This window comes from Oncorhynchus mykiss, chromosome 30, assembly GCF_013265735.2.
Source record: "Oncorhynchus mykiss isolate Arlee chromosome 30, USDA_OmykA_1.1, whole genome shotgun sequence".
Taxonomy (NCBI): domain Eukaryota; kingdom Metazoa; phylum Chordata; class Actinopteri; order Salmoniformes; family Salmonidae; genus Oncorhynchus; species Oncorhynchus mykiss.
In genome coordinates this window covers 35,105,354-35,118,714 of record NC_050570.1, presented here as the reverse complement: position 1 = coordinate 35,118,714, position 13,361 = coordinate 35,105,354, and the positions used below count along the sequence as shown (strand labels likewise).

The following is a 13,361-nucleotide window of genomic DNA, read 5'->3' as shown; positions in this document are numbered from 1 at the left end:
AAGAACGTCATTCACAATTAAACACAAATTTTACTGTATGTTACTGTTGTCTTTTTCTTCCTTTTTCTCTCTCTCTCTCTCGCTCGTTCGCTCGCACACACACACACACACACACACACACACACACACACACACACACACACACACACACACACACACACACACATGCTGATGACCTTACAGAGGCTGATCAGGGGGCTGAATAGAAGGTATAAGGGCTTCACCTGTTTTACCTCATGTTTACTCCCAACCTCACCTTCCCCAGTTGGTGGGTGGGTAGAGAGGTTGAGGAGGGTTGCTTCTATGCAACTCAACCACAAATATAATTCCGCCTGGAAGGGAATTCCTACATGCTCAACTAACCACAGTCTCCCTGTCTAACCTGACTGTTGCGTCATATCACTCCGACAGACATAGAGACACCAGCAGAGAGGGGTGAGCAAGACAGACAGAATTGGAGGTTAAAAAAAATGAGACAGAGACAAAAAGATACGGAAAGGAGGAGAAGTGAGAAATAATCAGATAGCGATAAAAAAATAGCTACAAGAAAGAGGGGAGGAAATAAAGACACACAGAGAGAAAGACCTGCAGGTATAGAAGACAAATTAGATAAAGAAAAACAAACAAACAGAGACGGAAGGGACGAATTTCAATGTATCACTGAGCCCACCCCTCCTCACCTCTCTGCCCGAGGGGCACTGAGACAAACCACAGAGAGGAGCTGTCAATCACAACACTTTTTGCCCCACAGTGACACGTGAACTTGGAATTATGTCAGCCGCACTGTGATGCGTCAACATAGACACTGGCGCTGTCAGACTCACAAACACACACCTCTCTCTCTGTATTGTGCATGTAAGGTTACTCACACTGTAACGATGTGCGCTGAGAGTCGGTAAGCAAGTTCAGGGAGCCAGTGTTTTAATAAAATAAAATGTAACATAATACAAAACAAGAAACACTAACAGCACCCAGACGAGAAACAGAAACAATGACGCCTGGGGTTGTAACCAAAGGGAGTGACATAAATAGGGCAGGTAATCCTGGGGATCAGGAGCGAACCGGTCACCCCTACTGATGTGCGTGAACCTGTTGCCGGCTTGGGCACGGGTCATCTGACAAGCAGGCTGAGGCAGGGAAGCCTGGCGATCTGGCTGAGGCATGAGAGACTGACAAGCCGGTGGAAGCAGGGAAGCCTGTAGCTGCTCCCGGACCCGACATCATTCCCACCGAATAAAAAGAAGAATAAAAACGCTCCCTGATGCTTTTCTTAGGTGAGGCGTCATTCTGTAACGATGTGCGCTGAGAGTTGGGAAGCAAGTTCAGGGAGCGAGTGTTTAAATAAAATAAACGCAACATAATACAAAACAAGAAACACTAACAGCACCCAGACGAGAAACACAAACAATAACCCCTGGGGAAGGAACCAAAGGGAGTGAGATATATCAGGGAAGTGATGGAGTCCAGGTGAGTCTGACGACTCGCAGGTGCCCGTAACGATGGGTGTGCGCCATAACGAGCAGCTTGGTGACCTAGATGCCGGAGAGGGAGCACACGTGACACACACACACTCTTGGGTTGCTGACAGAGCTCTGGGCAGATGCACACTATCACAAGCAAACTGAAGAGTGAAAAGATGCAGACAAATACCTGAGAATTTCATCACCTTTGGAACTGTGCCTTTTTATTTCCTCTTATCAGAGATTAGGCTAATCAGATTTCTCATGAACAATAACATCCAACATAAATAAACAACGTGTGTGTGTGTGTGTGTGCGTGCATGTGTTTTTGATGTTGGGGAAGCATGAAATGCTGATGACCTATCCTGGCCTGTCTCATTTTAGGATTGTTCTTTAAGAGGAGGCAAATGGCTAAGACACCTCAGTACAGCTGTGCTGTCAGCTGTCTGATGGGGTGTGTGAGTTTGTTTCAGTCCATTTGGGAGTCTTTTGTGATTCAAATGACCCCCAACTGGTTGATCACCATGATCTTCACCTTGAAGACAAATTGGGGAGACACAATTTGTCCGCCAATTTGGCTCAGGAGCTCATTCATTTGGATCCCACTGAGACTTTTTGCGCTTATAAAGCTTATTTGAAAGTGTTACAGACAGAGACACGCAGGGAGAGACAACAATATGGGTTGTTGTTTATCGTGCTCCTAGTCCGATTTACTCTAATATATTACTTTGTCAACTTAGGTTGCCATTCCCTCAACACCTTTCACTGGACGTTAAAAGTACTCTGATTTACATGTAATATCAGTGTTTTCTTTCTATCTATCTGATTACCGGTGATTGTGTGTGAGACCATACAGTTATCAGTCATAACACAGCCAGTAGACATCTGTAGGTCCAGCTCTCCCTTGCTGTGTTGCTTTTCAATGTATATCCCATCAAGGTGTCCTGAAAGAGAACTCAAATTTAGGCATGCAACATTGTATGGTTTGAGTGTATGAGCGTATACTGTGAGTTAGATTTGCTCTCACTTTTATTGGTCAGTTTGCTGCAGGTCTTTCTGTGTTGAGTGAAGAGCCGTCTCAGAGTCTGTCGCATGAACTGTGTCGAGGGATGGAGGGAAGCAGGCAGGCAGAGACAAAAAGGGACAGAGTAATTTACAGTCCGCATGTATCAAAGTAGTGGATAATCTCTCTTTCCAGGTGTGAGGTGTATTGTTTAAGAACAGAGTAAGGTTTGGGGGGGGGGGGCTCTGTCAGCAATCTCACACAGGGGTAAAGTCCAGGGGGACCGGGGCTTCCCCTGATGGGGTGTCAGGTTACCCAATGGTGTTTGGGACAGGATTAGGGTAGTGTTTTAACTCCAGGACCCTCTGATCTGTGAGATGGCCCTAGAGGATTAGGACTAAGACCCAGTTGAGTGATGCTGCAGGATTATAGAGGAATCTCTGCAGACTGATGGATGGGATGGACCTCCACACACACCTGAGGATGGGGCAATCTGTTTTATAGGCTGGGAAGAGAAAGTAGAAACCTGAGAGAAGCACTGTCCTCCCTCTTATAGACTTGAGATATAAATAGGAGCAGGACGTTTTGTCAGATATACATGTATGGTTGTAAAACAGACACAGGATTACTGTGAGTGAGGAGAAAGAGAGTCTCTCTCTCTCTCTCTCTCTCTCTACTGAGTCACTCCAGGTGAAGGCAGGCAGGATATGAGAGTTTTTAAGGAAAGAAGAGAGAATGAGGAGCATTTAACCTCTGATCCCTGACCCCTAAGACAGGAAGCATGTGTGACACCGCTCCTACGGCTTAGCATTGTTCCCCTGCTCAACTGGAAGTACCTGTTATTGTCTGGATCTCTGTGCGTGTGTGAGCATGTTTCAAAGGTCAGGATACAATTAATCAGTCAAACAAGAGTATCATTGAAAAAGTGTCTCTTTAGACAAATATCTTCATATATAGGATGGTTCTTTGCATAATAGCCAAGTCACTAGCACAGCTAGTTTATGTGCAACGTATCTATTGTCTGTATGTGAGAGCGTCAGTAATGCATGTGCTGTATGTGGGTGTATGACCCCAGGCTGTGTGCTAATGTGTGTGTAAATCGTCATTAGCCCTGTCAGTGTGTGTGTGTCTGGCATGAGCTCATTTATCTCCCTATAGCCCCTCGGGAGAGGGGAGGGAGGGAAGGAGAGGTGGGAGGACAGACTGGGCTGAGAGTGATAGGGGGGAGCACGCACAAAGGGAGGGAGCAGGCTGGGGGAGGGCAGAGGGGTTGTGCAGGTGTGCTTTGGTCTGGTCTGGTGAGTGTTATCGAGGGTGACTGATACATGCAGATTTGTTGTGGATGGGAGAGGGGGTGGGGAGGAAAGAGAGGGATAGCTTGTGCAGGTTTGCTTAAGAGGTGGTGTGTGCGTGGGGAGGGGTGGAGCTTAGTCAGATCTGTTTTTTTGGCAGAATAGGTACTAGCTTGGGCGTTGATTTTCACTCATTGACAGATTTGTGAGAAATTGAAGATGGTGTGGTAACTGTGGTTAGTAGGGGAGTGTACTGTAGCCCTTGATATGTGCTGATAGAGCAATGTAAAACCATAAAGTGGTGTGGTTTATTTGAGGTTATAAGTCACTGTGTGGAACAGGAGAGTGTCTTTGTTTTTGTTTGGCTGTGTTGTACAGGTCTTGTTGAGGCTCAGTCGAACTGCCTCAACCATAAACTGTAGCCTCATTCAGGTGATAGAGCTATCATTTTCTCTGGGCTGTGGTAGTTGCAGTACAAGTCACAGCTAGTTCCAGGGGTTGGTTAAAGGGATACTTCCGGATTTTGGCATTGAGGTCCTTTATCTACATCCCCAGAGTCAGGGCCTCATTGCCAAAATCCCAAAGTATCCCTTTAAGGTTGAGCTCAGACAACCACTCGTTAGTGTAGAATACATTGTGTAGGCGTTCACCTACACAAAGTACTTTATTTTGGTACTCAACTAGTGTAATGGTTTAGCTTTGATAGTAAGGGTTTTTAAGTGGCATGCATTGTTTATTTATGTTGGATGTTATTGTTCATGAGAAATCTGATTAGCCTAATCTCTGATAAGAGGAAAGAAAAAGGCACAGTTTCTCAGGTGATGAGATTCTCAGGTACTTGTCTGCATCTTTTCACTCTTCAGTTTGTTTGTGATAGTGTGCATCTGCCCACAGCTCTGTCAGCAACCCAAGAGTGTGTGTGTGGGCAACCTTACGTGCACAATACAGAGAGAGAGGTGTGTGTTTGTGAGCCTGACAGCGCCAGTGTCTATGTTGACGCATCACAGTGCGGCTGACATATTTCCAAGTTCATATGTCACTGTGGGGCATAAAGTGTGTTGTGATCGACAGCCAGGTTAGGTCGACAGCATTTCACACTTCCCCAACATCAAAACGCGCACACACACACACACACACACACACACACACACACACACACACACACACACACACACGACTCCCCACTTCAGTAGGACGGTAGTACTTGGGGTGCACATTCATGTTCACCAACGCTGTTGACTGGCAACGACCAACCTCGTTCTCATCCTTCCCCTCCCACCTGGAGAGAGAGAGACAGAGAGGGTGGGAGGAATGGAGAGAAAGAAAGAGATACATATTTGTGACCTGTTGCCACAAGAAAAGGGCAACCAGTGAAGCACAAGCAACATTGTAAATACAACCCATATTGATTTATTTTCTCTTTTGCACTTCAGCTATCTGCACATTCTTACAACACTGTAAATTTCCATAATATAACATTTGAAACGTATGTGTGTGTAATGTTTACTGTTCTTTTCTGATTGTTTATTTCACTTTTGTTTATTAAACACAAGTTTGCCATTCCAATACAGCCGGTTGAATTGAATTGACAGACATATAGGGAGAGAGAGAGGGAGAGAGAGAAAGGGAGGGAGAGATAACTATTTGTGTGTGTAATGTTTACTCTTAATGTCTGTTTGTTTTTGTCTTTGTTTTGTTTAATTCACTTGGTCGGTTGTTGTCATTGTTGTTTTGTTTATTTCACGTTTTGGCAATTTAAACATGTTTCCCATGACAATAAAACCCCTTTGAATTTAATTGCATTGAGAGAGAGAGAGAGAGAGAGAGAGAGAGAGAGAGAGAGAGAGAGAGAGAGATGTTATCAGTTAGTTGAGTGACAGCGGCAACTCCCATAAACTACATCTGTCCTGGTGTCTACCTCTTCTTTCCCCTCTATCTCTCTTTCCTCTTTATCACTCCCTCTTCCCTTCCGGTGGGTAGTTTGTTGCTGTAAGGTCTGTAGCAGACAAAACATGTCACACACCTCTCTGTCTGACTGATCTGCCTCTACCACAACATGATGTGAACATTCACAGGTGTGTACATCTGGCTGGGTACTTCTCTGACTCACAGATGCGGGTATGTGTCGTGTGTGCTTTTCTGTTTGTGCATGCATGGCATGCGTGTGTGTATACTTACACAATGGTTTTGCCCACTGGACTTCTCATAAACTCCCTGACACTATGAACCTCCCCTGTCGCTATGGCCAAGTCCTCTGGCTCTTCCTCCTGAAGCATCAGCCTCCACAGACAGACAGACAGACAGACAGACAGACAGACAGACAGACAGACAGACAGACAGACAGACAGACAGACAGACAGGCAGGCAGACAGACAGACAGACAGACAGGCAGACAGACAGACAGACAGACAGACAGACAGACAGACAGACAGACAGACAGACAGACAGACAGACAGACAGACAGACAGACAGACAGACAGACAGACAGACAGACACATGATTGGTCACACAGATTGGAGTAGAGCCAATGTGTTCCTGTTCCTGACAGACAGGAAGTGAACCTGTGACCTCAGAAAGGGGGGACCACACCACCCAAACCACTGTCCTGACGTCACCGCAAAGGCTCATGGGACACATACCGTGGGAAAGGAGGAGAGAGAGCTCCCAGAGGCTTTTTGTGCTGGCACACACTCTGTCATAGTATTTTATCTTTCAAACGCACACAAATTCACAGCATTCTCACTTTTCATAAACACATGCACATGCTTGAATAGTATTTTTTTCTTATAGTCACAAACACACACACCCATATTGTGTTCACTTTCAAACGCACAGAATAGAGAGACCTACTTTCTGAGATTACGTTGCTCTACAGCGACAAAACAGTAACATCAACCATCACTAGTCTTGACTTGTTTTAATGTTCAAAATCTATATTCCAAGCCTGGCCCATACAGAGCAGAGAATAGCAAGATTATTAGCCTATATCCCTCTGAAAGCAGTGAAAGCTGATCGTCCTGGGTCTGAGATGCACGATATTAGAAAGTCAGAGGGCATGTCACAAACGGCACTCTATTCCCTACATAGTGCACTACTTTTGACCAAAGCATTATGGGCCCTAGTCAAAAGTAGTGCTCTATAAAAGGAATAGGTTGCCATCTGGGATGCGGTCAGAGAGAGGAGAGTGTCTACAGATAATTCTATACTATTTATGGTGAACGTGAGCTTAAAGGTCAGAAAAGTTTCCCCCTAACACCTTGTCTCTGATTACACCACCTCGCCAGGGAGGAACACACACGTACACACACGCTATGCATGCAGAACACACACGCATACACACCCACACCTCCTTAAGAGCAGTACGATTCCTTTCATTCCTGATGCTTAGAGCTGAACTCCAGATGGGAGACTATGTGTGCGTGTTTGTGTGTGAGTGTGTGAGTGTGTGTCAGAGGTCTTCACAGATCCACTTGTACCCGAATCCCCGAGACCCGATCCAGGACCCATGTGGGTCCGGATCCAGAATTCTAAATGTCACGGGTTTGGGCCGGATCTGACATGATTCTCACGGGTCTCGGGTACGTGTAATTTTAACTGATTTATCCGAAGGGCCCGTATAGATCCAAATGTGAAAGCCGCAGTCGAGAGGGAGAGATACATTTGATAATTGATTCTACTGCTCTTGCTTTACACGAGAGTGGAGCCTGGCGCGTGTAACTTGTTGTTGGTCAATCAGAAGTGATCAAAGCGGCGATAGGCTACAGTTATAGAGCCTCCGTGTGTGGAAAAGATAGGAGTTATCTAATCAACGGAGGATGGATCAAAATTACGGAATGAAAAGTTAAAGGAGATGGATAGAGCAAACATGTAGGCTGCTGCTTAATATTCTGAATGCAGTTGTTGTTATTTGTAACTGTAGGATGGAAAGCGCATGCACTGCAGTCTTAATTAGCCTAGCTAGCTATTTTAGCTAGCTTAATTAGCCTAGCTCTCCTTGCCACTTGCTTACAGTAAGACCTCTCCCTCGCCTGCTAGAGCGGTACCTCTCTCCCTCTTCTCGCGCTTTATCAGCTCCGGTTAATAAAGTAACTTAGAAAAGGACATTTCTGCTGCTACCCTCACTCAGATCAGGTCTGGATCCGATCAGGTCTATACGGAACGGGTTTAGTCGCCGTCGAGTCTGTTCGGAATGGGTCTCCATATTTAAAAAAAAACAAAATTATTCATATTGGGTCTGGGTGGGAAAGCCCCAGGTCCATTTCGGAACGGGTCCCACTTTTTGGACCTGTGAAAACCTCTAGTTAGTGAGTGTGAGTGTGTGTGTGTGAGTGTGTGTGTTTGTGTGTGTGTGTGTGTGTGTGTGTGTGTGTGTGTGTGTGTGTGTGTGTGTGTGTGATTCCTACTGTAGTAACATTAACTCTCAGTGCTTCTCTCTGTTTCTCCTCTCATCATAGCTCTCAAAAAAGCACATCAACACACTGGGCTATAATTGGAGGAGTGTGTATGTGTGTGTGTGAGAGAGAGAGAGACAGAGGGAGAAAGAGAGAGAGAGAGAGTGAATGTGTGTGTGTGTGTGTATGTGTAATAGGCCCCTCAGCACGTTTAATGCGGTGCAGTTGGACACAGCAGCAGTTAGCCGTCTCGCTCCACACATTTGATCTCTTCTCCCTCTTCTCTCATATTCACACCCTGTATAAATCACTCACAGAATGAGATAGCATACACACACACACGTACACACACGTACACACACGTATACACACACACGCACACACGCACACACGCACACACACACACACACACACACACACACACACACACACACACACACACACACACACACACACACACACACACACACACACACACACACACACACACACCTGGAGAGTAGACAACCTCTGTCTCTCATTAGATGCTCAGTCACAATAAGTCACATTTCACATTTCAATAAGTCAATAAGTCACATTTCCTTATAATTTATGGATCCGTATAAAAAAAAAAACATAACTTCAATAGAATTTTTTTTACATGAAATGTAAAATTCATCCACATGTGACTCGTTTCAGGAAACCAGGCGTATCACTACTTCACTGGGTGTTCGTAAGGTCTGAGAAAACACAGATACGAGATGGATACAGTCAGTATTTTTCAGCATGTAGAGAGATAATAGGATGTCACATATCTCAGGATATTGAATGAACCCAGATCCGGACACAGGAAATGTCCACGTGTGATATTCGGAGGAATCCCAAATGTATTATGTCTAAAAGACATATCTTGATTCAGAATGTGTCAGGATATGGTGCAAATCCACAAAACTCAAAAAATGCATCAGAAATGGTCTGTATATAATATCAAAAACGTGGCATGTAAAGCTATCCCCTGATATGGACCCTTTTTTCCCAGTTGTGGGTAGGGAGGAGGAAGGTAGAGTTAACATTGCCCCTAGTCAGTGGTGATGATGGAATGTTCATTACCAATAATTCCCCTGGGGTTTGGAAGCGGTTGTGTCTGGGGCCCATTTGGGGTGACCCCTGACCTCACCCCATGATCCTTATTGGCCTTCCCTGACTACCACTCTAGAGACCAGCCAATCAGAGAAGATCTGTGTATGATTGACAGACTGGTTAACCAATCAGAGTTGGGTATCTCTGAGTATGTTTGTGTTTAATTCCTCTGTTCTTCCAATAACTGAGAGTGTGTGTGTTACAGAAAAGGGCTCCAGGCAGCTGAGCGAAAAGGAAAACTAACTTCTGGAGGTCTAACTGTATCATCCTTTCACTCCCTCCTCTCTCCTCTGTATCCGCTGCTAAAGCCACTTTCTATCACTCAAAATGTCAAGGTTCTACCTCTAACTCTAGGAACCACTTTTCTACCTTCTCCTCCCTTCTTAATCCTCCTCCCGTCTTAATCCTTGAGAGGATCTGCAGAGAAGAATGGGAGAAACTCCCCAAATACAGGTGTGCCAAGCTTGTATCGCCATACCCAAGAAGACTCAAAGCTGTGAACGCTGCCAAAGGTGCTTCAACAAAGTACTGAATAAAGGGTCTGAATACATATGCAAATGTGATATTTCATTATACATTTTTTATTTATTTATTTTTTTTAACAAATTTGCTAAAATGTATAAAAACCTGTTTTTGCTTTGTCATTATGGATGCTGTCCTTAATGTCTATACATCCCATCATGTATACATATAATCTATCTATCTTTCTATATTTAAACTCTGGACTCCAACATTGCTCGTCCAAATATTTACATATTTCTTAATTCCTTTCTTTTACTTTTAGATTTGTTTGTATTGTTAGAATATACTGCACTGTTGGAGCTAGGAACACAAGCATTTTACCAAACCCACAGTAACATCTGCTAAACATGTGTATTTGACCAATAACATTTGATTTGATTTGATTTCTTTCTACCCTGTCTCTCTAGATTAAATTATGTGACTAGTGAGGTCCAGCCGCCCGACAACCTGCCCACTCAACCCCATCCCTTCCTCCCTTCTCCAGACCTTCTCTGGATACCTTCACCTATTCCTCGCTTCCCTCATCAACTCATCCCTGTCCACTGGCTGCATCCCCTCTGACTTCAAAATGGCCAGAGCCGATCCCCCCTCAAGAAACCAACACTCGACCCCTCTGACGTCAAAACCTTTATTTTTTTCCTTTCAAAAACACTTGAGAGGGCTGTCTCTGACCAACTCTCTCTCTATTTCTCTACGAACGATCTTCTTGACCCTAACCAGACTTCAAGACGGGTCACTCAACCGAGACTGCTCTCCTCTGTGTCACGGAGGTTTTCTGCACTGCCAAAGCTGACTCTCTCTCCATTGTTCTCATCCTCCTAGATTGATTCCTGCCGCAGCCCATCTGATATTCAATCTTACGAAGTTCTCAAATGTCACTCCGCTCCTCAGCACACTCTACCGGCTTCTCAAATAATCTGACAGCACCACCCTCGCACCCAATTTTAAAAACACACAGCCATTTTTCCAGCCAAAGATAGGAGTCACAAAAAGCAGAAATATAGATACAATTAATCACTAACCTTTGATGATCTTCATCAGATGACACTCATAGGACATCATGTTACACAATACATGTATGTTTTGTTCGATAATCTGCATATTTATATCCAAAAATCTGTTTACATTGGCGCGTTACGTGCAGTAATGTTTTGATTCCAAAACGTCCGGTGATTTTGCAGAAATACTCATTGATAAAAGATACAACTGTTATTCACAGAATTAAAGATAGACTTCTCCTTAATGCAACCGCTGTGTCAGATTTTTTAAAAACTTTACAGAAAAAGCATCATCTGAGAACGGCGCTCAGAACCCAAAACAGCCAGAGGAATATCCGCCATTTTGGAGTCAACAGAAGCTGGAAATAACACCATAAATATTCACTTACCTTTGATGACTTACTCCCAGGAATCCCAGTCCGACAATTAATGACTGATTTGTTCCATAAAGTTCCATAAAGTTCCATAAAGTCCATAATTTATTTCCAAATAGCCACTTGTTAGCGTGTTCAGCCCAGTAATCCATCTTCATGAGGCGCAGGCACTTCGGCCAGACAAAAACTCAAAAAGTTCCGTTACAGTCTTTTAGAATCATGTCAAACGGTGTATGGAATCAATCTTTAGGATGTTTTTAACATAAAACATCAATAATGTTCCAACCGGAGAATTCCTTTGCCTGAAGAAAAGCACTGGTAACTCTGTCGGGAGCGCGCGTCACGAGACTGAGACACTCTGCCAGACCACTGACTCAAAGAGGTCTCATGAGCCCCTCCTTTATAGTAGAATCCTCATTCAAGTTTCTAAAGACAGTTGACATCTAGTGGAAGCCGTAGGAAGTGCAACTTTATCCATATTTCAATGTGTATTTGGTAGGCCAAGCTTTGAAAAACTACAAACCTCAGATGTCCCACTTCCTGATTGGATTTTTCTCAGGTTTTTGCCTGCCATGTGAGTTCTGTTATACTCACAGACATCATTCAAACCGTTTTAGAAACTTCAGAGTGTTTTCTAACCAATACTACTAATAATATGCATATATTAGCATCTGGGACAGAGTAGGAGGCAGTTCACTCTGGGTACGCTATTCATCCAAATGTGAAAATGCTGCACCTTATCCCAAAAGAGTTTTAAGATAGCCTGCTGCTAGCCCCGGCCTGTTAGCTGTCTGAATTGCCATGCCTCCAGCTCACCTAGCTACTCACTATGATCACTCGGCATACATGCCTCTCCCTAATGTCAATATGCCTTGTCTACTGCTGTTTTGGTTAGTACTTCTTGTCTTATTTCACTGTAGAGCCTCCAGCCCTGCTCAATATGCCTTAGGTATCCCTTAAGTTCCACCCCCCACACATGCAGTGACTGCACCTGGCTTAAATGGTGCCTCAAGAGACAAAACCTCTCTCATTGTCACTCAATGCCTAGGCTTAAATCCACTGTACTCACATCCTACCATACCCTTGTCTGTACATTATGCCTTGAACCTATTCTTCCACGCCCAGAAACCTGCTCATTTTACTCACTGTTCCGAACGCAATAGACAACCAGTTCTTATAGCCTTTAGCTGTACTATTATCCTACTCCTCCTCTGTTCCTCTGGTGTTGTAGAGGTTAACCCAGGTCCTGCAGCCCCCAGCATCACTCCCATTCCCCAGATGCTTTCATTTGTTGACGTCTGTAATCGTAAAAGCATTGGTTTCATGCATGTTTATATTAGAAGCTTCCTCCCTAAATTTGTTTTATTCACTGCTTAAGCACTCATTGGCTGGCCCTCACTACATATCCGTCACCAAACCCACTGGCTCCAGGTCATCTATAAGTCTTTGCTAGGTAAAACCCCGCCTTATCTCAGCTCACTGGTTACCATAGCAACACCCACCCGTAGCTTGCGCTCCAGCAGCAAATCATCAGAGCAGCTTACAGATCAATGTACCTGTACACAGCCAATCTGTAAATCACACACCCGACTACCTCATCCCTATATTATTACTTAGCCTCTTGCTCTTTTGCACCCCAGTATCTCTACTTGCACATCATCATCTGCACATCTACCACTCCAGTGTTACAGTTTTTTTCGATTGCTAAACGACAGTGGACACAACTGGAGTCACATGTGCAACACTCTAACTACAGTCTGCACAGCAGCAGTTCATGTGGACCAAACTCTAGTTCGTTTTTCATTGCTTGAACACAGTTTTCAAAACTCTACACACTTATCCCATGACTTTAACCACAACCTGCACAACACTGTGGATTTACAGCACTTTGTTCAAATGCTAACACACTGCTGTCAAAACTGTGAACCACACATTCAAAACGGAATAGATTTCAGCCTTGTGCCTTTCAAACACTGCTGATTGCAATTTCAGCTGAAAGGCTAAGCAGGTGTCTTGTTTTAGACTTGTTAGTGAACACACACACATATGACAGTATATATAGGTAGAGCTCAGAAAGACTCATTTTGGAAATGGAACAAGGAAGATGGGTTTGTGGAGGGAGAAGGGTGGCAGGGAGAGGGCGGGTGCGTGGAGGAAGACAAAGAAGACAAAGAGCTGTTATTTCAGATGAAATAAGGGCTA

The 13,361-nt window shown here is 44.3% G+C and overlaps 1 protein-coding gene across 1 annotated transcript in view; it reads right to left on the bottom strand.

Moving 5' to 3' along the window:
* Window positions 1-1,956: 1,956 nt before the first annotated feature.
* The window catches only part of LOC118945793 (GDP-mannose 4,6 dehydratase-like), a 156,160-nt gene continuing 144,755 nt past the window's right edge, over window positions 1,957-13,361 (bottom strand). Inside the window, exons 4-6 of the mRNA XM_036968940.1 lie at window positions 5,934-6,035; window positions 4,941-5,034; window positions 1,957-1,995 (exon numbers count right to left, since the gene is read on the bottom strand). Coding sequence (XP_036824835.1) covers window positions 1,957-1,995; window positions 4,941-5,034; window positions 5,934-6,035 — 235 coding nt within the window. The remainder of the gene's footprint in view (window positions 1,996-4,940; window positions 5,035-5,933; window positions 6,036-13,361) is intronic.